The following is a 26,373-nucleotide window of genomic DNA, read 5'->3' on the forward strand; positions in this document are numbered from 1 at the left end:
AGATCCAAATCCCAGTGGATTGAAGAATCGCATGAGTTAATCCTCACTGCAGGTCCGCAGCAAGCACGCGGCGTTCGGATACCTGATCGGGTCCGAAGACTACAAAACGCAGGGGTCATGACAAATGAGACGAACCACTGGTGCTATCGAGAGATCAGCCAATGCTACCTTTTGGCATCAGTCAAATGAGGTTGAGGTGATCTGACTTCCAAAGTCGCCAAACCGGAACCGAGGCTGATTACCTGCGATTCCCGCAGGGCTTATTGCTTGCCACACCATGCTCTATACCCGAACCTTGACATGTCAGTTGAAGCTGTTCAATGTCTAGAATTAGCGACGCCCAGGCTGACGGACTGAGAACCTTCATTTAGCTGCGGCTTTCTGGGTGGGCCCGTCGGATTTGTCCGAGTCAGTACAAGGTTGCACTCTTCCCCGTGTCCATGATTGAAAACCCAGCCTTCGCCACGCTTTCGGCCAAATTCGGTCCACAACTCTTAATCTGTTACCGGGCGGCTGCCAAGTATCCCGTGGCTTCCTTCATTGGGAGCACAAGGAGATCCGAGTTGTCCGTGCCAAGAAGGCTCCGTCCGCCTGACCATCGTGGTTCTCGCGTGGTTCTCCAGAAGGTTAAAGGTGTCTATCTTTGTCGCTAGTCATGCTATCGAAGCATTGACGCACCGCCCTGTTTTCCGAGCCACAAAGTGATGGGTCTTTGAGAAATACCTATGTGACTCCTTGATGTGGCGACCTTCCTGACAGCAAGCAATTTCCCGGGGCTTCGACGACTCTGCTTCTCAAGCAGTTTGATGAAATAGATCTCCTGCAGTAATTCCAGCTAGCAACAAGTAATACTACATGTAGGGTAAATATCAAGCAGAAGCACCACGCGATATCAATCTATCCCAAGACTCCTTTCAAAAGCCTCTGCTTCTTTGCCAATCGGTTGAATCAAGGTATAGCTTCCCGACTTATTGAACTCCTGCACTCCATTGAGCAGGTAAAGCGGGGTCATCTGCCCATCATCGCTGAAGTACAACTTTGGTCTCTCCCGGCGATAGTAGTCTAACTTGACACCATCGGTAAACTCAACAGTCGTGTTGTAAGTCAGGGTATTGTTGTTGTAAGCCCAAGGGCCCTCCCAATTGCGAGCATAAGCATGCGCTCCAACACGTGGCCCTTTTCTCCCTTCCGCAATATCGATCATGTGGTGGACCAGAATATGCCAGTGGCCTCGTTTATCTCTCCAAAGGAATGGATCCTCACTGCGTTCCGTGTTTCGCGGTTCGACGACAAGTTCGTGGGGTGCAGAGAAGTTGTCTGCGTGGTAGATATTGTTCTTCTCCACGGCGAGTAAAATTTCATGGGTGGGATTCTGATCTGTCCATAGCGGCCACGGTGCAGGATTCGTGACATTGATAACTTGCGGAATGGGCGTCGTCCATTCTCTGAGATCCGGCGACGAGGAAACTGATATCGTATTGTTCCATTTCTGGGACTTGCAGACGTCACCGACCTCGACATCCTTGCCAATGAAGTAAATCAAGAACTTCTCATCGGCTTGGCTCCAAATAGTTGTCGGGTTGTGGTGGAAAGTGCTGAACAATGTTTGAGCGTAGTTGTACGGGCCTCTTGGCCCCGTGTGAGACTCGGCTCTGATGATGGTGCTGAAAGGCCGCCAGCCAGAGAGGCCACAGCCGTGTGACATTTGCGACGTAATGAGATGAAAGAGGCCCTTGTCTGCGCGGTCTTGGATGATGTGGCCTCCCCAGGAAGAGTTTCCGGCGCCCTCCTTGTAGAAACCTGATCCTGTTGCGTTCGTGTGGTTGTACCCCGTCCAACGCTCAACTGGCTGCAAATCCAGCTCGCTGCAGTCGCCGGAACGCCACCCTTTGTCACAGATACAGGCTGAGTCTTGTCCGCAAATGCCGTTCAGACTACAGTCATCATCTGTTTGGCATCCATAAGCTCCGACCACGAGACCAAAGGAGTAGCCAAATAAAAGCAGGCCTGAAAGAGCTTGCATGTTTCAGTAAAGTTGCACCTTTTGTTGATTACACTGCCAATCTGACTGAACTAAGTCTAGAAGTTGGTAAGCCCCAAGACTGGGAAAAGTGCAAGACAAGTGACTCTTGTATGCGCGACTTTTCGTTCCGCAGCCGTTTGGCAATTCTCTCAGATCGACAGACTTGAATCTCGGCTCGTCGTAGATCTATCCGAATCGCGCAGGTCTACATTCTGAGTACGGCGGAAGAATTGAGATCCTCGAATCTACGTCGGCTTCTCCGCATTTCCCCGCGAACGATACCAGCCCCAACATCCGTCATACTACAGCACAGCAACTGCACTGTAGCTGTACGGACTAAAAGTAATCAGTTCACTCTGGAATCCATACCGCGGAGAACCGCCTTCTACACCAGGGGCTGCGATCGTGCTGCAAGGCCTTGCCCAATGGCTCGTATCGGCTACATGACAATGTTCCGGGTCGTTTGGATTCGAGATTGTGAAAGATCTCAAGCAACTCGTAAATGGAGATGGAAAAGTTCCAAGCAGCTATGCCAAGCATCTTCCATGTGTGACGAAAGCCGGTCCCTAGATTCAAGTCATAGCCAACGGCCCTATCCGCTCAGGCGAGTCAGATTCCTTACAGAGAGCTGAATACTGACTTTAGATACTAAGATCACTTATGAGGAATCTTGGCCGTACGAAGGCAAATGAGACATCAGCTATCCGGCGCAGATTCCACATCCGTCTAGATGGATTTCGCATCCATGACTATCGGTAAGTTAAAATTCTCCCTAGCATACATCTAGGATCGTTTGACCCTTGTAGTGTGTAGTCGTGGCGGCCTTGGGACTCTCCTGGCCCTTCTCGACCCCCTTATACTCCTGGCAGACCTCGGTGATGCTGGCACCGCAGGAGCCACATACTGTGGCAATGTCTCCAAAGTTCGAGTTGATGCCGGTGAGCAATTTGACATTATTGGCCTTTAAGTTGGTCACAGCCAGATTTATCGGGCCACCATTGTTTGCAGGGTTGGTGCATGAGCGGTAAAGCCGATTGACGTTGGCGGCAGTGAAGTCTTTGACTGTGGCTGTTCCTCGGCCCAAGTGCGAGATCCGGTTGCCGGCACCGCCACGGACGCCACCTCCCTCGACGAGAATATCACCATTACCGTTGAGAACAATGCATCTATGATATCATAACGGATTAAGCCTAAATTCCCTCGAAACTTGGAAATCACTCCCCCGTTGTCACAGTCCAATTTATGGAGAAAGCATCTTACCTTCACAAGCCTGGCGGAACCAAACATTCTTCAGCGTGCATGCACGCACCTTTGAAGTGAATCCCTTCGACCTGGCCGGCACCAATAATGACGTTGCTGATGGCGGCGCCGTTTTCAAGTACGAAGACGGGATGTCCGCCGGAGGTCTCAACGTCGGTATTACATGATCTTCCGCGATCGTACTCCTTATTGCCGAAATCCCTGGATCCGGATATAACACTAGGTGCCGTTAGCGATATGATGGAGCCGCTCCGGCTAGGGATGTTGAGTGTCTGGCCGGCGACAAGGCTGGCAAGAACTGCCGCTGACATGATCTGAAAGATGAACATTATGAAAAATAGTTCATGGGATATGCAGGTCAAGTTTGATCGAGGGAAGCTCGTTTACCTCGCATGCAGGACTTTCCTTGTGATACTTATACATGTAGATGCCAAGTGGACTCTAACACCCAAGATTTCTGTCGGCACTCCGCCCAGTGAGACCCAGGCTTGTTACAACTTTTTGAGAAGTTGTTAAATTGAAGAAGTCGGGCTTAGCAAGCCACTGCAGAACATTGAAATCTAGCATACTGCCATGTCAGACTCCGTGGAACCCACGGAGGTATGTATGAGGCCACGATAGAGCAGCAATTGATTCGTGGCTAAACCACACCATTCAGTCAACTTGTGAATTTCCCCAGTAATGGAATCACGGATGTCTAATTCTCATCCCTCCTTGGTGGATTATCTGAACATGGAAATCCGCTTATGAGGCAGCATATATCGGATGCTTGTCTAATTAGACCAGTGCCAAGCCATGCTCACGTCCTGAAATCTTGGCTGTCGATCAGTATGCCATCCACCTTGCGAAAACAAGTTGTCCATGTAATTTAGTTGGGACGTTGGATATGGTGCTTCTCGGGTCATTCAGGCAAATCGGGGAAACAGTGGCATCTTTCTAATTCCATTAGGGTCTGTAATTATCGATCTAAAGTCATTCATCATTCACCTTCCACTCGTCAATTAACTTCCGCCTCTGATGATTTGTAGCCCATCCTAGCTCCGTCTCTATACCAGAGAGCAGCTCCAGAACCAGTTCCTGCTCTGGCTGCGTATAAAATGCTCGCCCTGCCACGAAAAGCGGCTGGACAGAGTGAACACGCACCGCGTCAGTTGGATCCGCGAGACTGATGCCGCAAATCTCCTTACAATGGCGCAGAACCTCTTTTTGGATGAACCGATACGATCGCAGACGCGCCGACACATTCGATCGTATGGCCGTAGATTCTTGGGGTCGGTTCACCAGCAAAATAACCCGAGCCATATGGTAGCTTTGCATCGTCGACGCGCACATGGGGATGTCGTACCAGACCCTCTCCATGCCCATATCCGCGTCACTCTTACCCAAGTTCCGAAGACGACTTGAAAGCCTTGTCCGGCCGCTGGGCGCGAAGGTCGGCGGTAGGCTCTCGTACCACTCCTGTAATTCGACTTCAAGCTTCGTCCACCGTTGAAGGAGGAGTTCCTGCGTCAAGCCGAGCGACAAGCGCTGGCCCGTAGGTCTAGAGTAGTCTTCCGGATGGACGCCGTCACCGTGGGTGGTGTAGTTCACTATCTTGCCCATGAGCCACAAGAGCTCGTTGCTTTTCGAGTCTTCTTCCACGTTGGTTGAGGAGCGGATATCGGCCATCGAAAAAGGGCTAAAGGGAAGTAAAAGATTGTGTTCGTCCGCGGCGAGGCCAAAGTTTTGCCAAAGACGAATGTGGTCTAGATTAAGACGCGTTTGAGTTTCGCTGATGACTTTCGGCGGGGGATCAGTCAGCCGTTTGGCCCCGTAAGTGATTTCATGATATGCTTACAAGCACACAGGAAGTCTTGCCTCGCTAGGCTCCAAAATATCGGCCCCTTGGTCTTGGACCGTGGTATCGAGATCGGAGAAGATCCGTTCATAGTGCCGTCCAGGGCAGAGTACAGAGACAGAGCCGTGAGGTGCGCTTTCCACGCGTTCCCCGGGGCGTTCATCAGTTCATACATACAGAGTATGGCAACTGCAGCAAAGGCATCCTCGTTTCGATCGCTAGCCTCTCTATCTCGCGCATCATCGCTTGCTCCAGCGAGAGTAATGGCATGTTTTAAACCTTTGATGGCTCGGTGGTAGTGTCGGACAGCGTGGTATTGCCAGTCGGGGTTTGTCGTAGCCGAGAAAGCCTCAGAAGTTCTCACGCTACGGGTCTCTCGGGTTTCTCTGTCGCTCAACTGTGTGCGCGATAAGTGTTTTGCTGCGAGGGCGCAGATTGCTGATTTTAGAAGCGGTCGAGTGGTTGCTCGTATCGGTATCTTGCATGAGAAATGTGCAGACGTATCAAAGAGATCCATCCTATCGCCTACATTTCAGCTGGTGGCTGTACAGCTTCAGGGTAGGGGTTTTTGAAGAGAAAAGGCCTTACCATTGCCCAGGTCCTTCTCTAAAATGCCTCAGAAGCTTTAGAGCTACTACATTTGCCTCTGAGTCATCGTCGTTGTCATTCTCGTCGAAATCTTCGTCATCATTTGCATGAACTGTTAATGGCTTGAGAACTAATAAGTTGAGAGCATCGTCTCGAATGGATGGAGTGATGGATCTGCTACTCTCCGCACCACTACTCACTCGCAGATCTCCAATTGACTGTTGAGAGAGTTCAAAAGTTCCTTGCATCTGCGATATGTAAGCCGGAACTACCTCACTGTCCATATCGCGAGTGTTGGGTGTTGACTGCGTGTTGTCCCATCCACCAAATGGTTCTGCTCCAGTACTGTGACTGCCATGCTGCAAAGCAAAACCTTCATCGAAAATGTCGTCTTTTGCCTCGAGTGGGTTCTTGATATTCACGAAGATAACTGAATCAGTTACACGTAGTTAGCGGCAACATTGCTAGATCCTAGACATACGTCAACACACGTTTGTGCGGAACACCGAGCCAAACCTGGTCTTCTTCGAACAGATTCTCGATGAAATCACAACCAGTAGCAGACTTCTCCTGTCCTCGATCAAGAAGGCCGTGATCATAATAACGAAACTTGGTGTCTTGTGAGAAGATGCACTCGCGATTGGACTTGGTACATGGCCCGCAGGCCGGCCTTGCCTCATTGCATTTCAGTTTCCGCTGTCGGCATGTCAAGCTATTTGTATCATTTGTCAGGAAAATGTTCATTTCCGACTGAAGGTAGTAACTCACCACCCATGATGCGAGCGCATGATGCCGACAGCCCAGTCCGTGCAGGGTCCGAGAAGAAATGTCGGCCCGGCTTTACTCAACGTTGGTTTAAGAACTCCCGTTTCAGTCGTACGCTGGAGGGCAAGCAGCGATTCAGGCGAAATGGCAAAGAGACAACACAGCAAAAGGGCATAGATCCGAGAGCGTCAAGTACGAGAGGAAACATTTCCGGCGGACGGTCCCGGTGGAACATGAAAAGGAGGGGCTACCTTTTGTGTATTTGTGTGGGCTGACAGACTACTAATTAGGATCAGTGTTCATTGCTGCCACTTTCCGTCAGCTCTAGTGATTAGCGTTATCGTCAGCAGATTGTACCCTTCGCCCACCAAGTTAGAGCCACTTCAGAGAAGAAGCGCTTGAAGTATTAACCGCAGGGCAGGGTAAAGATCACACATACCTCCAGTCTGACAGCGACAAGGCGACATTCGCACGAGAGCAAGTCTGCTGTGATTACGCCACTAATGTGAAGCAGACAGACAATCTATCTTTTTGAAAGATGTCGGGTATGTACGGTAATCTCCCAAGTCAAAGTTAGGCACTCGGCAAAGTTACCTTCGTACTCCAACCACCAGAAGGGTCTCACACTTACTGCAGGTGGCGCAGAACGGACCGACTCTCCCCACCTCGACTGGAAATTTTGCCGATTGGTCCCAGACAACGAACAGCTAGACTCCACGAGTCCAACATCGAGCGAAGTCTAGAACCCTCAACGGACAGAACTTGCATGATGGCAACTCAGCCGAGCAATTGTCAGTGAACTGCATAGCCCACGACGTGGGACAACGGACTTTCCACGAGGACGACTTTGTGAAAGCCCAATTACCATGTCCGCCTGCGGGCTATCTAAGATTTTTCGTCCAGATGGCAAACCCGGTGGGCTTCATGCCCGAAAGGAGAATAGCATGATATCAAGATGAGCACGACAGATACAGCCACCAAGTCAGTATAAGAACCTTTCGAGTGTTCTCAGCAAGGACAGCTACGGCTCGCTCTCCGTTCCATGCTACAGATATCTCATCTCATCCACCATCGTTTTTAGATCTTGAGCCTCGATCACAATGCGACTTTTCAAGATGCTGCCACTGTATGCCAGGGCGTCTATAGCGACAGGAGCCTGCCTGATGCTTTGGGGGTAAGTCTATCTGGAAGATCTCCTGTATCTCAACCAGTTCATTTACTTAACGTTTGCCTTATAGGCTTGATACTGGCAGCATAGGCCCAATAACGGCAATGGAGACCTTCAAGACCTCCTTCGGCAACTTCTCTGCCATCGTCCACGGCGCAATCGTCTCAACCCTCCTCATCACCGGCACAATCAGCGCCCTCCTCGCAGGCATTCTAGCCGACCAACTCGGCCGGGTCGCCATGATCTCAACCGGCGCCGTCGTTTTCGGTCTCGGGGCTGCTATCGAGTGCGGCGCCGTCCACCTCGCAATGTTCATCGCCGGCCGCGCCGTGAAGGGTCTCGGGACGGGACTCTTCGTCAGCACCGTTGCCGTGCAGATCTGCGAAATCACACCTGCCAAGACGCGAGGCTTCTGGGTTGCTTTTTCCCAGTTTATGCTGACGGTGGGATTGTCCATGGGATACTTTATCTGCTACGGCACGCGTCGTATAGCGGATTCTTCGGCGTCGTGGAGGGTGCCGCTGGCAGTTGAAGCCATCTTGGGCTTCGGTCTGGCTGCAACGACGCTTTTTGTGCCTCAGTCGCCTCGATGGTTGATGGCCAAGGGGCAAATCGACAAGGCTAGACTAATCTTTACTCAGCTTGGTATTAGCGAGGAAGAACAGCGGGAGATGCTGGCGCATAAGGGCGGCCAGGAAGCAGCGGCGGCGGCGGTACATCCATCAGACATGAGCATGATGGACACCATCCGAGCGACGCTCCAAGACTTCCGGAAAGCTCTGTCCACGCCCTTCCGCTCCCGCACCGCCTTTGGCTGCTTCTTGATGGTCGCACAGCAGACCAGCTTCATTGACGGGATCCTGTACTACGCCCCCCTACTGTTCCAACAATCAGGTCTCTCAGAGGAGACCACATTCCTCGCTTCGGGGATCTTGGCTTTAGTGATCATGGGTGTCACCATCCTGGGTGCCATCTTCACAGACAATTGGGGTCGTCGGACCTGCACCATCGTCGGCGGGGCGGGCATCGCAATTCTCATGTTCCTGATGGGGTCAATGTACGCCGCCAACCAGGTGCGCCTCGACGGTGGCGTTGGACGGTGGGTGGTGATTGCATCTATATACGTCTTCGCCGTCGTCTTCAACGGAACCTGGGCGATCTGTATCAAGGCTTTTTTGGTTGAGAGCCTCCCGCGCGAAACGAGGTCTAGCGGCGCAGCGCTGGGGCAGGCGGCCAACTGGCTGACTAACTTTGTTGTTGCATTGACTGCGCCGCCGTTCCTTGCTGTTTCGTCTTCTGGGACGTACTTCTTTTACGGCGGATGTACGCTTGTCAGCGTTATCGTCTGCGCGGTTTGGATGACGGAGACGAAGAGCCAGAGTCTAGAGGCCATTGAGGCGGCGTACATTGAGCGCAAGTCGGGCAAGCCTGATAAGAAGGTGACGTGGACGACGACAACAGAGGTATTCAGCAGTTCTGAGAGGCTGTAGCGTCTGAATGAATGTCGGGGGACAGAAGCAACGGGATTTCTTTGCATGGGGCCACTACGTCCTGCGCGCAAAGACGACCAATCTAACTGAGACCTGGTTGGAAGTATTTACTTCTAATTGAATCATACAAACAGAATAGGATTTACCACCAAAAGAGGCTAGAATACCAGTCAGAGGCGGGTCCAGCCAATTAATTGGATCTGTCCGTCCTCGTCAATGACCTATTTTCCCCATGGCTATCCGGGCCTCACTAAGTGAACAGGAAGGCCAAGGTAAGCAAATCCTTTTTCCAGAACCCTTGACTCTGGGTCGATTCGACGTACATGGTACTTGGTCCCCGAAGACCGGATGAGAATATGAGCGTCAAAAAGATACCACTAGGATGTGTTAGCCAGACTGAACCACGCTGAAATGAAGCACCACTATACTCACGCGATAACTTGGTGGCGGTGGCGAGGACGGAATCCAGAACTCTCGTTAAGTAGTCACTGTGAATATCTTGAGCGATCTTGGAGAATTGGTGAGTTTCCGGGTGCGTATCAAGTTGATAGGTCTTGAGTGTATCGAGGTCATGTTTACAAATCTCCTGGTCTATCACAATGACCCGTCAGTTCCCTCCCCCTGGGCGACTATGCGTTGATTAACATACCTGAGAAGAGGGCCTTGAAGCCACCAACTATGACAACATCATTAATCAGTCGCTTTCGCAATGAAAGAAATGCAGCCGTCATTGGAAGTGCCCATTGGTCTTCCTCTCCGAAACATCCTTGCGCGATAGTGCTGGCAAAACGGAAGTCGGCCTTGGTCGTCGGCGTTGGGGAAGCGAAGCATTCAATGCGAAGCCTGCACACCCTTTTTGCCAGTTCAAAATTCTTATTCGGTACCCCTAGCTCGGGACAGAGCCTGAAAAGGCCGTGATAGATGATGCTTCCAAGAGAGGCTGAAGAAGATGCACCCTCAATCAACAACTTCCCTTGGCACAGATACTCGCCAAAGTTGTAGGACGTTTCTCGGCGCAAACGTCGCATGTTAGATAGATTGTATGTACGTCCTGAATCTTCGCCAGTAAATGCGTCAAGGAGAGCAACGTCAGGGATGAATGAACCCTCAGGGAGAAGTCTTGTGTCCAAAACATAGATCCAAATATCGAACCGGTCGTTATATGGCCCACCTTTGGGCAAGATGCTGCGATACAGGGCATATTGAAGAGCGAAAAGCAACGAGCTTGTCCAAGACATGAGGTTGTCTCCGTCTCTGGCCCACCCGCGGAGGTGGCAGTTGAGCATCTCGGCCGCTTCGCCGGGGGGCATCGAGAAGATGTCGTTGTCAGCTCGACAGTGACCACAGAGAGCGGCTCTTGACACGACAGATTCTAGTGATGTTTCACCTGACGTGCTTGGTGTATGGACTCTGAAGAGGTATCGCGGGATTTTCTTTAGAGCTGATATAGCATCCCCCTGTGAAGGGGCTGGTGTGAATCGCACACAGCCATTGCTGTTGCGCTTAGGGGTATGGGAGTCAGTGTTGTCCGCCATATTGAAGACTTCCTGCCTATTGTCTTGTGTTGAGGGCTGGTATGTGTTGTCGTCGGTGTAACAGGCTGTAAACGATATTGTCATTCGGATGGAGATCCTCGAACAACACCATCTGAGTATCGGTTTTGAGGTAAAGCACAAACGAAAACTTTACCTCATCCAAGAACAAGGGGGGAATTGTCTGATGACTTTCATACTGAGTCTAGAGTTATGAGCGCTCGAATGGTGGTGACACGTCTTATTTACGATCTGAAGTTAGCTCAAACCCCTCCGTAGCCCGATTCTCCAAATTGACGGCCTCCTGCATCGTATGCATGTACGCGATAGGCAACCATGCCGACAACTGCCCAGTGAGCTATTGCGGCGGGGATCGCTTAGGTGACCCTTGTTGAGTCTTCGTCATTGATTGGAAGGTCTGCCTTCCAACAAAGGCATGTCTTCTTTCCTCTACAAGTTATCAAGTGGAGGCTTTGACGCCGCCCGAGAAGATGTGGCTGGTGTCTGGAAACTCCAGGTTCCCGTACCTACCTTAGAGAAGACGCTCGCTTCTCATCGTGTGGGGACTGATAAGATAAGGTTAAGGTACCTGGGCCGGGAGAGCGCCCGCTTCAGTGGTATCTTCGGAGATCCTTTTTCTCCGCATTCCGTTGGGCTTCCGTCTGTTCCCCAGCAAATCAGAGCGTCCCGCCTCGGCAGTGTGGGGACGGCAGGCTGGCAGCGAACCTCCCGGTCTTCAGCGCTGAATCGGACCACGGTGCCCCCTGGCCGTGGCAGCCCATTGGGAGTGGGACGTGCGGCCTGAGTGAGGTCAGTGCCTGGCTTGCCTGGCCCACACCAGAGCTTCAACACCTTCCACTGCTATCTGTCCAGGGGAATCGCAACCACCACTACCAACTTACCTTTCCATCACGAACCATTTCCCACCTGCCTCACCGACCGCAAACCAGTTTCGCGTCTTTTCCATGACCGCCGACGAACATCTTGCATCTCAGCGACATTAAACGATACCCAGCGATCCTATTTCCAGCCTTCATTCCGCCTCTTGCCCGTCGATCCCCCGGCATCTCCGTGCTTCCGAATTCCGCGATCCTCAACCACCTACTCACCTTTCCCCTGCAATCCTGGCTTCCCCGGCCGGGCAAGCTGGCCGAGGACGTCCAGCGCCAGTCGAATGAATGCAACCCCTAAATCCATTCCTCGCTGCCTTCTTCCGAAGCTCCCTACCCTCACAGTGTACCCCGGTACATCACCACATCCTCCTGGTCCCGACCACCGATGTTCTCCTCACATGTCGCGAAGTCGAGAGCGGCTCGACCTTCCATGAGCTCATCACCTCGGAAGAGTTTCTAGCTAGCCATGTGCTTCGGATTCCCGCCGCAAATACCGCCTCTGCTGCGGGCGGGAAGGATGCGGCGCAAAACCTGCGGGAGCTGAGGGGCAAGGCGAAGCAGTATCAGACCATCAATGGTCGCACAGTTGTCATCAAAGATACACACGTCTACAGTAACAAAGGTGCGCCTGAAAATGCAATCCTGAGCCAACAATGACTGACAAGTATATCACAGGCTTCAAGTCGCTCGCGCAAGCGCAATTGCTTAACGATTCGACATGGTATCCCGACCTCCTCGAGCCCCGCCAATGGCTGATTTACTACATCTCGCGACCACTAGTGGGGGTATGGGAGGAGACCAAGATCGAGCCTGCCATATTGGTAGAGGGAATGGCGAGGAGGAGAGCTCTCGAACAGAGCCAGGCGGCGGCTGCGGAGAATGGCGAAGGTGCGATGCTTCCACGAAAGAAGGATATCAAGAGCTTCCACGATCTCCTCAACCATTTCCCCATTATTGCGCGACAAATGCAGCCCGGATTAGAAAAGCTGTTTCGAGAATTTACGACCGTCTTCGAGCGGCCGCTTCCGCCGCCCCCTTCGGCGTTACGCATACCCGACCCCGAGCCCGACGGACCTATCACTACGGCAATGAGGAAGGCGCGGTCCAACAGCATGTCAGCAGCGAGGCGGCCCAACGGGCTGACTAACGGCCTGCCCGTGACGGAAAACTTTTACGCCGAGGACGACGAAGATGTGATGAGAGCTTCATTGGAAACCGCGGTGACAGCCGCCATCGACTTGTTCCAGGGAGTTGACAAGCAGCAACTCTCGATGCTCGGCGCTACGACCGATCTTACGGGACCTCTGGTTGAAAGGCTCATCGAAAGATACGTCACCGAGAACACGCATCACCTCCTATTTCCGCGACTTAGTGCATCAAAACGACCGTATGACCTCGAGTTGGAGGCCAAGATTCGGCAGATGGAATTCATCGACCTGTCACAGCTCGGCATCTCTATAGAAGGTGGCTCGCGAGGGAAGCACGAGTTGACAATACAGCTTGGTCTGGCCGTGGAGGAGTTCAAGAAGACAGCGAATGCCATGAGCCCACAAGAGATGCTCGATCTACTCCTATCGACCATGAAGCTCGTCACGCATCTGACGGAGTCTTCACGGGCGCAGGCAGCCTCTTCGACCGAAAAGCCCACGCTAACAGTCAATGCGGATACACTCGTCTCATTGTTGCTCTTCGTGGTCATACGGGCGCAAGTTCGGCACTTGCACGCTCGACTCATCTACATCCGTCACTTCATCTTCATCGACGACGTCGACAACGGCGAGATGGGATATGCACTGAGCACTTTCGAAGCTGTCCTCGCTTACCTTGCACTCGACTCGGCTGGATTGCGGAGAGCCAGCCGACGAAACAAAGCGCTATGGAATGCCACTAGCAATGGAAGCCTCGACGATTTGAAGAAGATTATGGAACCAGACGAGAACGCCGTTCTCGATGACGACCTTTATGATTCACCAGAATCAAGTCGACGCCCTTCTCACAGCTGGAGCTTTACCAACGGGTCTGCCTCGAGGAGGTCATCAACAGCGGTTACGATCTCGGATCGCTTCTCATCAGGCTCTGGCCTGAGCCACGTTTTCCCGTTCCAGTCTGAGGATGACGGCAGTGAGATTGACTTCCCGCTGCCCCCGCCCCCTCGAAAGGTCAAGAGAGTTGCCATGGACACACGAAGCATGTCTAGCGGCTCGGAGATCTCATATCACTCCAGGGCGACCAGCAATGGAACTATTGGAAGTGTGCTCGAGGGTGATGTCACAATTGATCGATTGTCGCAGACACACAACTCCTTCGGCGAGTCAATCCTGATGATGGCTGTGCAAAACGAAAGGGCCGACATTATGCGGTACTTGCTGACGTTGAGCGAGTACTACCCTCTTTCTGTCATTTTGGACGACATAAACAACGAAGACACGACGCTGTTTAGCGCTGCGGTTCAGCTGGGACATACAGAGCTGATCAACATTATTCTCGACTTCATTTCGAGGCTGGCGGCAAGAGAGCGCCTCACTGAGTATTTTGCTCAGCAAGACATTTGGGGGCGCAGTTGTGCGCATTACCTGTTCCACGCACCGTTTCTAATTTCTCGGATCGGGAGATTAGTCCCCTGGCGGCAAAAAGACAAGAATGGGCAGACGCCGCTTTTTGCACTTTGCAGGTCGTATGACCATGTCCATTACCGCGAAATGGTGGATGCCGGCCTTGATGCGGCCACGGAAGCGCAGCGCGACGGGCTTCCGCTGCACATTGACGATCATGTGGACGCCAAGGGGAACACTCTGCTTCACATTGTCAATGACCCGCAGCTGGCACTCAGAGTGCTCCAGCAATGCGATGTCGATGTCAACGCCACGAACGAGAAGAAGTTCACACCATTGATGGTTGCCAGCAAATATGGCAGACTAGACATGGTCAGAACGTTATATGTGGATGCACGCGTCGATGTCGCAGCCCGAGAAATCCGGAGCCTGACGGCCGTTGAATTGGCCAAAGATGACGACATCAGGAATAAGATTGATGACTTGGCACTCTTCAGCATGCCCCCTGGTACGGATGCCCGTATCACCGGTGTCGTGAGAGCATTTTTTGTTGAAGATGCGACCATTCGGCTGGTCTTGAAATCGGCCGCCCCCGCCGACCACATGAGCTACACTGTCACAACGAGCCGCAGGAATCTGTCTGATTTTGAGCACCTCGGCAACCTGCTCGCGCTGGAGAATCCGGCCTCCTGGATCCCGGCGGTGGCAGGCGTGCGGTCGCCTTTTCAGATACCCTCAAAGCCGTCTAGAGCAGTGCTACGGGATATTCAGACTCGGGCCGACTGGTTCCTCAAGATCATGCTTAATCACCCGACTTTCGCAACGCACGAGATGCTCTGGGAATTCTTCCTGGTGCCTGATATCCAGCTTGGTATGATGGAGCAAAGGAGTAATCTGAAGGCCGAGACGCGAGCCGAGAAAGTGCGGGAAGAGTACGAGCCCGTCAAAGATGTGCGAGAGGTCGAGCAATTTGTCGATCATGCTAGGGAGATGGTGCGGAGTGTCAATTACTCGACTAAGAGCGTGGCAAGAAGGGTCAATTCCATCGCCATCGTTGCTTCAGGTACGTTTGTTCCCAGTGACAGGATGGCCATGGTCTGAACTAACGAGAGCAGATCTCCACGACGCATCAGTCCTTCTGCACCGCGCTGTTTCAACGTTGCCGTTCCTTCCGCCTGCATACATCACGGCAATGGAGTCTTATGTCCGTACACTTGTACCGATGCAGTCGAATCCCTACGGGATCTTCCACTCAACGTTCCTGGCATCGCAATCGACGATCCAAGCCCTGCTGTCGGCTCTGTCGAGGCCACCTGCACAAATCACGCAGATATCAGCTGCGCGTAAGGCCGTGGAGCGGAACTACAACTCGCTCACGAGATCGACAAGGTGGCCTCTTGGTTTGCTGGATGATACGCGACAACGTCTCAACGAGGAGAGGGAAGAGAAAGCCCGCCAGTCACAAGAGCAGGTGGACGACCTCGGTCGAGAACTTCGATACTCGCAACAAGTAGTGGCTGGGGAATTAGCCGGGTGGCAAGACCTGCACGAGAAGATGGGGCGACGAGCGATCAAGGAATTCGCCAAAGGCATGGTGATCCAGGAGCGACTCCGGCTGGACGGGATGATGAGGACACTTCGGAGGCTGCGGGAAGGAAAGGCGGATCTCGAGGCGGCATTGGCAAACGTTTCAGGGCGGTCGAGTATGAGTCAATCGACGCACGAGGGGATGGGGAGAGATGCAGGTGAGGGTGCCAGCAGTGGGAGCACGAGAATGGGCGACGTGGTGGCGAATGGTGTGGGATACTAGAGAGCCTAGCCCTGGTTTCCTTTTGTATGGGGCAATGCTGCGACTACGTCGACTGCCGTCTGCCTACCCAGGATGGATGGTGTGGACTTCGCTTTCCTTGCCCTTCAACACCAAGGACCGACGCGTTGTATGCGGAAGTTGGACGCGTCTGGGACTCAGCGGTGGCTGTGACTGGATGGTTGTGGCGTGGGGCGGATGATCAGTCCAGTCCGTCCGTCGCAGCAGATGACTGCAGCTGACGAAGAAGGGGTGGGTGGGTGTCAAGTCTGGGATGCAGACCACATCACCTGCATGGAAACACACAACCTGTCGTTGAAAAGTTGAAACATTTTCTCCCTCCTGGTCCTCTCTTACACTACCTACTCTTCTCAAACCTGTACCTTTTTTATTCTCCTTTGGTGTAGCAAGGTAGAGAGACACTTGTCCTTTTTTTCGTTTCATTTGACGGATACCCTTTTGGCGTCCTCGGCGTGGGCTTGGGATAGACGGGGTCTCCTTTGAAGGGGGTTTAAGGTCCCCTCCTCTTGAGAGCTGGGGGGACAAATAGACAATGGATACATGAGGATACCTACCTACCTTGACAAGGTCAACAATATTCAAGGTCCCGCATGCGCATGGTGTTGGTAATGAAGTGGCGTCGATTTGGTGATGCCATGGCAGATAATGCAGAGTGTGGTCTTGTTGGACCCCAGCCTCCCCGATTTTCCCGGGCAGGCTTCGTGGAGCTTCAAAGTACACCGACCCGAACTGCCGGGGTCGTAGTAAAAAGTTCTCAAAGTTTTGCCAACATGCCCTTGCTAGAATCGTTGGGAGAGCAAAAAGATCCTCCAAAAAAACCCCATGTCGTTGATGCGTTTTTCGGATTTTCCTAGTGGAAGAAGATCCACCGTCGATGAACAGCAAAGATGTGAGTCACTCTTCCTTGCAATGGTTCCAAAAGGCCAAGAGCAACCATCATGCATGGCAAGGCTAGGAAAATGGAGCTACACAAGCTACCGAGCCGAGGGGGGGGGAGGACAAGGCTCGCTAGAAGGAGGTGAAGAGACGAAGAGTCCGAAAGAGAAACTAAAGAGCAACGACGACGGGAGGGCCATTGAATCGAGAAACAAAAAGGCGGTCGTGAAACATCCCGGGAGGACGGCTGGGCCAATGAAGCGGTCGGGACACGGGTTTTTGGGTGCTTTGGGAACCCGATTGGATGCCGGGTCCTGGACCGGGGTTGACACGGGCAGTGGAGTCGTGGACACTCACGAGCGATGAACGGGCGACGGATGGGGATCTTCTGGCAGGGTTGAACAGACCGTGGAGGTTGTGGGAGTCGTGGGCAGTCGTGGGCAGTCGTGGACGGGATCTGCGGCGCGTCGAGATTGGGTGGTGCGGGCGCGTGGTTGGGAGCCAATGGCATGGCGAGGCGGGGGTGAGCAGGAGGGAGGACTCGGAGGAGGGAGGAAACTGGCGATGGATGACAAAGGGTGGCACGGACCAGGGCAGGGACACCGCGTCTGGGAAAGGAAGGAGCACGGACTCTGTCTTACCTTCCTTTTGAACCAAAGAGGGAGGAAGGAGCATGGGCCACGGGAGCGAAGCGGGAAGGAGGTGAAGCGAAGGGCAGACTTTGGATGCTGACTGGATCTTGGGTGTGGCGCTTGAAGAAGGAGGGATGATGTTAAGCGCTGGAGTGCGGCTGTGCAATCGTTGCGCAATACCGTGTCTCCCGTTTTCTCATCTGGTGAGGAGTAGAGTCGTACTACATCGACTGAGGGGGACGATAGCCGAGGGATGCTTTGCTTGAGGGGTCATGCGAATCATAGAGGAGAGATGGGCCAGCGATGATCATGCCTGTCGCATCCTCGTCGTTTTCGACATCTCGAGGAAGGGGAAACAGATCACGAGGTAGACTGAAGATGATGCGCCTCTTTGGGTTCAAGACGTACTACTCTAAATCGACGTTGCAGAGGGCGGTTGTACTGCGAGGCGTATAATGCCCGCCTTCTGAGCTCACCGAGATCACCGAGACATGCGCGGCTACGGCATGATCCGGACATAAGCAGAGGGCCATAATGGCCAGCTTCAAATTTCAAATCGGCATTTTCAGCAGGCCCGACCTCGGGGCCATCGAGGCTGAGGGTCGGTCAGGCATCTGAGTACCTTTGTGTGTAAGGTGAGGTGAGGGGGTTCGTGTAAGAGGATGAGACTGGTAATCAGGCAAGACGGCTGCCTCTTCCTGGAGCCCGTTCTCGAGGCCCACCGGTTCCCGGATGAAGCTGAAAGCGAAGTGAGATTTGAGACTCTGGGCCTTGAACTGTGTTAAGCGCCGTCCGTAATCGGGGGTGGACCGTGGTGGTCGTCATTGCTAGCCGTAGCCGCCCGGGCGGTTAAGGGGAGCGGAGGCTTTTTGAGCGAGCGGCTGTTTCGGGAAGAGTAACGTGGGGTTCGGCTGTTTCTTTTCTTGTACGGTGCCAATTTCCGCGCGCACCTTGACGCCGGATGGTAACACTGGGAGAGGGCCTCTGGAGCGAGAGAGGGCTTCTGGTGTCTTAGTGGGAGAGACAGCATGATGCGACAGCCGCCGGTAATCTCAGTTGCCGCTCGGCTCATATGATTGCGAGAGGATATGGACCCAAGGTGTCTGGGAGCTCAGGTGGGCGAGGCTTAGGTGGTGGTACTCGACCCCGGAAGCCAGGTCGCGGAAATGAGGCGGTCGGCGTATTGATGACGAGAAAATCTGACTGAATACTGAATAGGACGGTCGAAGCGGTGCGGACTGCGAGATGTGCTGGCACGTCCTTGCGAGGAGTGTGGTATACGAGTCGGGAATGCCCTCGCGACCGAGTCGTGATGAACTCAGTCACGACGCGAAACCAGAGCGAGACCAAAAGAAGGCATGGCATCGCATCGCATCGCATCGCATGTCACGACGATGCATGACATCGCGTCGAATGATCGTCGTACACCACACGAGCGCGTCTACGCCTGGAGGGTGAGAGGAAAGGAAGTGGTGTTGATGTTTGTGTTGCGTTCGTCCCACTTCCGCCCGTTCTGCTGTGGGGGACGCTAAGAAGCAAAGCTAGCGGAGTGGAGAAAAGATGAGCTAATGCACGACCGAACTGCCATGTGTCTAAAAATGAGTCACAGTCTACGTACTCCGTGGGTATAGACGCCTTGCAGGGGTTGCAAAGGTACGAAGGTGGAAACCAAGGAAAGAGCAGTTGATGCAAGATAGCTGTCGTGGACGGTGAGTGGTCGACACTTCCTCACAGTCTTTCTGTACGTACCGTTTCTGATAATTGATTACACACTGTATTGTGGTGAGCCTTAACGTCACATGGACAGTGCGCATGCAAATAAGCGAGCGAACTTCCCGCAGGCTCCGCCTCAAAGGGATCCACATTGAAATATCGACCTAGGTACGTACCCAGAAAGAACGTCGACGGCCAAATCAGAGAGACCCCGACTGATACACCTCACCTCACCTCACCACCTCACCTCAACCCGGCCAAACTCAACGAACAGCTTCAAGTTCTTCTTCTGCATCTCTGCGGCGCCAATGTACTTCCAAGTGGGCTAAACCTTCATATACTTGACCCCGTGTTTCAGATTTCTAGCTCTCTCAGCGCCCTAGTGGGCCGACCTCACCTCTGCATTCCCAGCATGCAGCCCAAGATGCAGCATTTCATCGACGAGTCCACCCTTTTTTTCCCTTCCATCTGCAGTAGCTCCAAGCTACCCTGTTTTCCGTCTTCTTTTGTATCTTGCCGGGGTCAGACGATAGACAGCAGTTTTTCTCTACCTCCACCTAAACATGGGATACACTCTATCGTCACTACGTAATCGAGAATACGTATCCATCATTCATCAGTCGTCTGGTCTCGGCCCACGATCCGTCCAAGGGACCCTGGCATCTACAGACTACAACCCCCAAGCCGGATGCTCGCAGTTCAACCCACCGTTGCGTTGTACTACTGCTCTCCCCCCCGTCACTCCATGGGTCTAGAGACCCAGACTTGGACCCGACGACCTGCGGTCAGTCCAAGGCTGGGGCCGGGGCGAAGACCACACGCCCTCGCTCCAGTCGGCCGTCAGTCGCGCGCCGCATCACCACCACCACATCCATTGGGCTACGAGCTTCAAACCCGAGGATAAAGATGCCCTCCCCTCCCGCGCCTACTGTCCCTTTCTGTTGGCCCCTTCTCTCTCCATCCTCATCTCGTCGTCTCCTCGTCTCCTTTCCACTCTCGTCCTCTCATCCTCGTCTCAATCTGAAGTTGTTATCAAATCGCTCTTGTTTGTTTACTATAACTCGCATTATCTGGATTCCAAAACACAAAAGTTATACACTTAGATCTCTCGGAACGCCCTGGTCTCGTTGAACGCGGCCACCTCGTCCCTGCTTCACAGCAACCCCGTCTACTTTCCCCATCGCAACGCAAATTCTCAAACGCCGAAAGGACTCCTGGAGCTGGCCTCCTCTCTGTCACGAAACACCTCATAATCCCATAATCCAACCATCTCACAGTCACACAATGTCCACGTATGAGATGCCCCCTGCTCCTCGCCTCACTTACACCCCCACTAACACATCATCCCCCAGTCTGGCAGCGGATATGTCCTTCGACTTCATCTTCCCCTCGTGCGAGCCCTCGACGCCGCCGAGTTTCTCCTTCGACTCTTCTCTCCTCGACCTCCCCTACCACCACAACCCGGGCCACAACCGCTCCCGCTCAAATGGCTCCGTCTACTCTTTCATCTCTGCCGCAGACTCCACACCGGACTCGGTGAGCACTCGTATGACAACACCGTCTCGCGCCTCACCCCCGATCCGCCAACACGGCCCTCTCTTGCTCCCCAAGATCCGCTCCCAGGACCAAGCCATCGAGTCGCCTCCCAAGCGCACCAAGGCCTCACCGAAGCCCCGCGCCCCGATTCCCAGACGGGCAACCCCCATGGCTCCCACCACCACCGCCGTCTTTCGCCCGGCTCACACACGCAGCTTCACCAACCCGGAGACTCTCACATGGAACATGCCCTCCTCCTACTGCAGCCAGCCCGAGGAGCAGACTCCCTCATCCCTCCTCTGCTCTCCCGTTATCTTTGCCGATGACCTGCAATCTCGCCGCGCGTCGACCTGCAGCCTTGAGGGTGTCACGCTCGAGAAATTTGGCTTCCCGACCTATCGTCAGATGCCCTCATACGTCCCCACTCCTGCTCCTCAGCAACCATCAGAGGCATACATGTTCCCCTCCTACACTCCTCGGGCGCCTTCTCCTCTCAGCCTCTCTGCCGCTGCCACCCCGGACCCTACCCCGAGCACCACTCTCATGACCTACCTCACCGGATCTAACCCCGCCCCTTCGCTGGTGCGCACCATCTCGTTCCCTCTCCGGGACCCCAATACCAAGCACTTCTGGTGGGACGTCCGCCAAATTCGCCCCTGGACCACCTTCAACGCTTCTTCCGTCCTCTCTCTTCCCGGTGCCGCCGCTCTCCTCAACTGCCCCGTCCCGGCCCCTCTTCTCCCCAACCCTGCTCCGACCGCTCGCCACCCAGAGACCGGAGCCGCTCTTCACAGCATCTACGCTTCCCACTACCTCCCCAAGCTCAACGCTGCGCTCGCCATCTCTTCCCACAGACCCATGCAGCTCTCCGCTCCCGCCCCATCCGCCACCGCAAAGCAGCCCGAACTCCTCTTCACCGCCTCTCCCGCCGGCGAGCCCGCCTCCGCGGCCACAATCTTCGGCGGCAAGCCCACCGCCCGCGTCGTCGGCCTCGTCCGCTCCTTTGATCGCTTCAACACCGGCATGCGCGTCGAGGGCAACATCAAGCGCGTCGAGTACCTCCGCGGCCTCGCTGCCCTGCACCACGCCATGCGCGAGCACTCGTGCCGCTACGGCTTCATCCTCACCGAGATTGAGCTCGTCATCGTCCGCAACGGCAGCGAGTCCGTCCCCCACTTTGGTCACCTCGAAGTCACTTCCGTCCAGCTTGCCGCCGTCGCTGACGATGCTGACTGTGAGGTCGGCGAGATCCCGTTGACTGCGTGCCTCGCGCTCTGGGGTCTCTGCATGATGGCCGGCGATGACGCGCCTCAGCAGCAGGGCCGCGGTGCCGTCGCGCACTGGAAGACGGAGATTGGTGCGCCTGCTGAGGGTACCAGACGCAAGGCATTGCCTAGGGATGATTGGATGCCCAAGCCGCAGTTGGCTGAGAAGCGCGAGGCCAAGAGGGCGAGAGGCTGGGTTCTCCCCGAGGACCCCATTGGTAGGAAGGAGTTGGGTAAGAGAGGTGTGCGGTATGGTGCTTGCTGAGTGGTGTCTTTCCTTTTTGGAATTATTTTCCCGTCTGCTTTTATCTTGGCGTTTTGAAAAGAGTCGCTCGGGCTGGTTCCAGACGCTCTTATGGTGGGTGAATATGGGTACATAAAAATAATGGGCTCTTATGGGATGACTGGGAATATATCATGACTGGATGATGGGAAACATGGGATATGTGTTTACAATGATTTAGGAGCTGAGACGAGAGACTTTCACGAGTTGATGACGAGGCGTTCTTTCATAGTACGGATGCAAGCTGTTTAGATGCTTGTAATCATAACCACTTTCAAGTTCAACAATCTCTCCTACACCCTCAAACCTCGATCTGCGATGACAAGTTGAAGTCCACTGGCGTTCAGGGGAGACTAATAGCTGCCCCAATAGACTCTCTGATTTCCGCGGGACTGAATGTGAGCGCGCGGTATTTGAAGTTTCAAACGTCGTCCTGTGCCGCAAACTCAACTAGTAAGCGCGCCGCGCAAACAAGGATGAGGCTGGATCGTGAACAAAGGCCTCCCGCCCGCCCGGTCCAACCCGAGACCGTTGTTTAATTCATGCGAGTTTCAGGGACTAATTGCTTTATTTATCTTTTTCTTACTCTATAATTACATTACTATCCGCAGGTGTCTTTTCTTTGATGGTCCCATGTTTCACCAACCATCGTATCTGCCCCTGAAAATGATTAGTACCCTATTTCAACATCAAGTACGCAGCTGTCTACTAGCCATCGTCCCGTCGCCTTCTTAATATTGGAATCTCACCATGAACCGGTTCAATCACGATACAAACACCACAGAGTAACTCCTTATCAAAGATGAAAACTACTGCGTTCGTATTCTTGAGCCTCGTGACCATGGCACTAGCTGTCCCACTCGGTAGGCCATTCCCTCCAACTTCTCCTGATCTCAACACGAAATTGAACAGATGGGCTCAATATAACGGATGCTTTCTCCTCTAACCAGAAGACATAGACTCCGCGACAGCAGATCCCGACGCCGAAATCTGTCAGGCAATCTGCGATGGCGCATGCCCTGAAGGATGGACCAAAAAGGCCAACGACACGGGTGCTGGCGCGCAGGCATGCGCGACGGGAACGGGGGCTTGGTGCTGTATGAGGTTTCTGCACTTTCCGCCGGCGTAGCTTGGTCTGAATAGGGTCCTTGCTTTGGAAGCCATCGGTTGAAGTTGAGATTGGTGTCGTGCTGAATTAGGGCTGGGGGGGGGGGGGTTATTCTGGCCTCACGTGAGGAGGGGTTCTGGAACGGTGGAAAATGACAATGACGTGTGTTTGTTTGTTTGGTTGTTTATACAGATACAGATACCTAGAAAGGAACTGAGATGGTCAAATATCCCACTGTTGTACAAATAACAACTGTTTACGCTGTTTAGAGACACATTCGACTGGCCTCACCCTCTGACATCCGACCTTTAGCGACGGGTTGCATTCCTCCTCGCAACCCCGTCTCCCTCTGTCCAACTTAGCTCTTCCTCAGCCAGATACCCCTCCTCATCGCCTATCCCGATTGAAGACCGTCCTGATTCCAGTAACAGCAACCCAGCCGATGACGACAACAGTAACAGCCAGTCGGATCTCCCTGACGACGTCCACGGCAGCGGGACCGAAGTGAATGGCGTGGATGTGGTTTATCGCGCCCGAATGCGCTGCTGCGAGGCCGAATTTCTCCATCTGTGCTTCCGATGGTACTTTAGTTTCACGAGATAGAGTGAGCAGATTACGTGTGAAGCTTACGACTGTGGTTATGATGACAATTGGTCGATGGGGCAGGGAGGAAGGGTGATCTGATATGCTTGGAGTTGGCTGCAGGGAGTGAGTGATGGAGAACTTTTTTATGGGGCGGGTGAATTACGTCAACGAATCATGGTTACGGAGAGGTCACCGTTGGAGGTGAGTTGAAAATAATCATGTACTTCAATAGGAGGCAACGCAGGAAGATATTAATACCGAATGATGCCTAGTAAATTGCAGTGCCATATATACATAATCTTTGTTACATCAAGTGCAAGATATATGGCGCGGCAATATTGAAGGGCACCGAGTTCAATCAGTTGGACTCATCAGCCACGAGCGTATTGTGGCCCGCACACCTAACCTTAGGCACTTGTGGGTGGTTAATGCTCATGTAACCCAGGCACCCCAACCAACGACTTCTCCGCTTCTTTACACCTTGACGCTAAAGTCTCTTCTCCAAAAAGCAAATTTCCTCCGATTGAAGATGGATGTGGTACCTGGCCTCCGATTCATACCGCCACCGCACAGGGGGGGGGAGGTGTGGTCTTTCGGAAAGGTGAAAAAGGCAAAAAGAATAGCCCGAAGAGTGGCTTTGCCAATCGCGGTGAGGATTTGAGCCTCACGCGGGGGTCGAACCCGCAACCTTGAGATTAAGAGTCTCACGCTCTACCGATTGAGCTAGCAAGGCGGGTCATTTGAATTCTTGGAATAATAGCTGAGCTGTGGACTTCAGTAGGCTTCTCACTCTTTGGTTCTTTTCTCCCGCCGCAGCGGTGGCTTATTTCGCAGCGTCGAGGGCGCAAAAATTCCGAGCTCTCCTTCATTGAAGCCTTGTTTTTTGTGTTGCAGGTCTTTTTTTTCTTTCTTTTTCGCGCCAACATTGCGACCGGAACTTTTGAAAGAATTGATCTGGTTAATCTTTCCCCATGGCTTCTGTAATGTACATGTAGGTAGCCCGAATTCCTCTCTAGAACTGGTGAATCTGATCTTTCCGATACCCCAACTCCTGCAAAACCCCAGGTGCACTTCTCTTCCCCACAAGAGCCGCCTCCATGGCCGGCGGACCACACACAAACACCTTTGTATCCTCCTTCTTCGGCACCGCGCCGACCTCCTCCAGCAACTGCTTCGTCACATACCCCTTTCGATACGGCGAATTCGCTACGGGATTGCTAACCGTATACACAGCCTTGAACCTGCCGGGGAATTCCTTTTCAAACTTTTCAAATTCCTCTTTGAGCAGCACGTCTTGGTCCGAGTTGACGCCAAAGACGAGCGTGATGGCCGTCTTGTCCTCCGGGTTGCGGAGGATGCCCTGTGCTAGTTGGTATATCGGCGTGATACCCGCACCGCCGGCGATGAGGGTAATGTGTTGATAGCTGTTGGGCTTCCATTGGTGGCCCTTTATGGCGAGGGCGAAGAGAAGCTTTTGACCTGGTGTGAGGGAGTGGATGTGAGTGCTCTGCTTGCCGTCTGGGTACTTCTTCACCATGAGCTCGAGATAGCCGGTGTCGTCTTTTTGGTTAATTAGCATTGATGTCTCGAGTACAAGGGGAGGCCTTTGGTGTTCTTACCCAGAGGCTGCACGGGCGTGTAAGGCCTCGCGACGGGAAGCCACCTGCCCTCAGGCCATGCCATGGTCAGGACAGCAGCTGTTCTCGAACATCAGCACACTCTTTTCCCTACAAGTCGGGTGATCGCGAACACTCACAGGTCAATGAAAGACCACTGACCGCCTCCCTCTGTGGTAGCTTGAACCGCAATCGCTTGGTGTTGTGGTTCACATCCTCCGAGCTCTCCAACGCAAGTGACACAAACGCGGGCCCCGCACCAAACACCTTTGGCGGCGCCCCAGACTCGGCAGACGCGCTGTTCACAAACAACCTCGAGTAGGCCGCCAGACCAATGCCTCCCGCTGCGACGGTAGCCGCGATGGTCGCCGGTCGAACGCGGCGTAATGTCAGTGATGCCATTTTCAATTGAATGGTGATAATATGTGTAAAGACGTATGCGTGGTGGTGCACTGATGCAAATTGATGTAAACAAAACACTGCTAGCTAAGCTACGGAATGCTGTAGGGCGACAGTAGTTTAAAAAGGATGCTGAAGCTGACGTAGGGGGCTTGGGAGCATTGGTCGGGCGGGCTCGGGACCGAGGCGGGTTGGGGAAAGTACCGGTGGTGGGGTCTAACAGCCGGTATGATTTCGGTCATCCCCAAAAAGTCCGTGACCGATCGGACGATGTCAGCCCCAGCCCGCGTTTGCCAAGTTGGGCCATCAGGAACGGAATGAACAGTGGTTCTCGTATTCCAACACGCAGGGACTAACAAGCGCAAGTATGCGTAAAGGAAATTGTTCCTCTCTGTTCATTCGCGCCTCATCTGCTGCGGCGTGG

General features: G+C 53.5%; 9 protein-coding genes and 1 non-coding gene across 10 annotated transcripts; 4 read left to right on the forward strand and 6 right to left on the reverse strand.

Moving 5' to 3' along the window:
• Positions 1-892: 892 nt before the first annotated feature.
• Positions 893-2,023, reverse strand: BDP55DRAFT_638905 (uncharacterized protein; the record flags this gene model as incomplete). Its single annotated transcript, XM_060573171.1, has 1 exon — positions 893-2,023. One exon carries the CDS (start codon positions 2,021-2,023, stop codon positions 893-895), a length of 1,131 nt encoding a protein of 376 aa, XP_060422030.1.
• Positions 2,024-2,719: 696 nt separating this feature from the next.
• Positions 2,720-3,612, reverse strand: BDP55DRAFT_762020 (pectate lyase A; the record flags this gene model as incomplete). Its single annotated transcript, XM_060580883.1, has 3 exons — positions 2,720-3,145; positions 3,284-3,332; positions 3,355-3,612. The coding sequence occupies 3 exons, from the start codon at positions 3,610-3,612 to the stop codon at positions 2,796-2,798; spliced, it is 657 nt and encodes a 218-aa protein (XP_060422031.1). The 3' UTR covers positions 2,720-2,795.
• A 593-nt stretch (positions 3,613-4,205) lies between these two features.
• BDP55DRAFT_442418 (uncharacterized protein) lies at positions 4,206-5,908 on the reverse strand. Its single transcript, XM_060567607.1, has 2 exons — positions 5,121-5,908; positions 4,206-5,061 (listed from the first exon to the last, which is right to left on the reverse strand). The coding sequence occupies exons 1-2, from the start codon at positions 5,635-5,637 to the stop codon at positions 4,256-4,258; spliced, it is 1,323 nt and encodes a 440-aa protein (XP_060422032.1). The 5' UTR covers positions 5,638-5,908; the 3' UTR covers positions 4,206-4,255.
• Positions 5,909-7,573: 1,665 nt separating this feature from the next.
• On the forward strand, positions 7,574-9,131 carry BDP55DRAFT_638908 (major facilitator superfamily transporter sugar; the record flags this gene model as incomplete). Its single annotated transcript, XM_060573172.1, has 2 exons — positions 7,574-7,647; positions 7,712-9,131. The coding sequence occupies 2 exons, from the start codon at positions 7,574-7,576 to the stop codon at positions 9,129-9,131; spliced, it is 1,494 nt and encodes a 497-aa protein (XP_060422033.1).
• Positions 9,132-9,381: 250 nt separating this feature from the next.
• BDP55DRAFT_638909 (uncharacterized protein) lies at positions 9,382-10,666 on the reverse strand (the record flags this gene model as incomplete). Its single annotated transcript, XM_060573173.1, has 2 exons — positions 9,382-9,722; positions 9,781-10,666. The coding sequence occupies 2 exons, from the start codon at positions 10,664-10,666 to the stop codon at positions 9,382-9,384; spliced, it is 1,227 nt and encodes a 408-aa protein (XP_060422034.1).
• An 802-nt stretch (positions 10,667-11,468) lies between these two features.
• Positions 11,469-12,252, forward strand: BDP55DRAFT_686287 (uncharacterized protein). Its single transcript, XM_060576505.1, has one exon. The coding sequence runs from the start codon at positions 11,842-11,844 to the stop codon at positions 12,211-12,213; it is 372 nt and encodes a 123-aa protein (XP_060422035.1). The 5' UTR covers positions 11,469-11,841; the 3' UTR covers positions 12,214-12,252.
• On the forward strand, positions 11,922-15,950 carry BDP55DRAFT_442490 (uncharacterized protein). The gene is made up of 2 exons (XM_060567608.1): positions 11,922-15,171; positions 15,224-15,950. Exons 1-2 carry the CDS (start codon positions 12,210-12,212, stop codon positions 15,916-15,918), a joined length of 3,657 nt encoding a protein of 1,218 aa, XP_060422036.1. The 5' UTR covers positions 11,922-12,209; the 3' UTR covers positions 15,919-15,950.
• A 4,476-nt stretch (positions 15,951-20,426) lies between these two features.
• On the forward strand, positions 20,427-22,572 carry BDP55DRAFT_686291 (uncharacterized protein). Its single transcript, XM_060576506.1, has one exon. The coding sequence runs from the start codon at positions 20,442-20,444 to the stop codon at positions 22,221-22,223; it is 1,782 nt and encodes a 593-aa protein (XP_060422037.1). The 5' UTR covers positions 20,427-20,441; the 3' UTR covers positions 22,224-22,572.
• A 2,022-nt stretch (positions 22,573-24,594) lies between these two features.
• On the reverse strand, positions 24,595-24,667 carry BDP55DRAFT_t329. The gene has a single exon. It is a non-coding gene; the product is annotated as a tRNA-Lys (tRNA).
• On the reverse strand, positions 24,595-26,038 carry BDP55DRAFT_686299 (oxidoreductase NAD-binding domain-containing protein). Its single transcript, XM_060576507.1, has 3 exons — positions 25,691-26,038; positions 25,554-25,631; positions 24,595-25,494 (listed from the first exon to the last, which is right to left on the reverse strand). Exons 1-3 carry the CDS (start codon positions 25,950-25,952, stop codon positions 24,947-24,949), a joined length of 888 nt encoding a protein of 295 aa, XP_060422038.1. The 5' UTR covers positions 25,953-26,038; the 3' UTR covers positions 24,595-24,946.
• Positions 26,039-26,373: the final 335 nt, after the last annotated feature.

Source organism: Colletotrichum godetiae (genome assembly GCF_030913485.1).
Source record: "Colletotrichum godetiae strain CBS 193.32 chromosome Unknown BDP55scaffold_98, whole genome shotgun sequence".
NCBI classification, from domain to species: domain Eukaryota; kingdom Fungi; phylum Ascomycota; class Sordariomycetes; order Glomerellales; family Glomerellaceae; genus Colletotrichum; species Colletotrichum godetiae.

Coding starts and splice junctions, on each gene's coding strand:
- BDP55DRAFT_442418 (XM_060567607.1), bottom strand. CDS start 5,637: ATGGATCTCTTTGATACGTCTGCACATTTCTCATGCAAGATACCGATA. Junction 5,062..5,120: donor GCAAGACTTCCTGTGTGCTT/GTAAGCATATCA, acceptor CCCCGCCGAAAG/TCATCAGCGAAACTCAAACG.
- BDP55DRAFT_686291 (XM_060576506.1), top strand. CDS start 20,442: ATGTCCACGTATGAGATGCCCCCTGCTCCTCGCCTCACTTACACCCCC.
- BDP55DRAFT_442490 (XM_060567608.1), top strand. CDS start 12,210: ATGACTGACAAGTATATCACAGGCTTCAAGTCGCTCGCGCAAGCGCAA. Junction 15,172..15,223: donor CATCGCCATCGTTGCTTCAG/GTACGTTTGTTC, acceptor TAACGAGAGCAG/ATCTCCACGACGCATCAGTC.
- BDP55DRAFT_686299 (XM_060576507.1), bottom strand. CDS start 25,952: ATGGCATCACTGACATTACGCCGCGTTCGACCGGCGACCATCGCGGCT. Junction 25,632..25,690: donor CAGTGGTCTTTCATTGACCT/GTGAGTGTTCGC, acceptor GTTCGAGAACAG/CTGCTGTCCTGACCATGGCA. Junction 25,495..25,553: donor CACGCCCGTGCAGCCTCTGG/GTAAGAACACCA, acceptor TTAACCAAAAAG/ACGACACCGGCTATCTCGAG.
- BDP55DRAFT_686287 (XM_060576505.1), top strand. CDS start 11,842: ATGCAACCCCTAAATCCATTCCTCGCTGCCTTCTTCCGAAGCTCCCTA.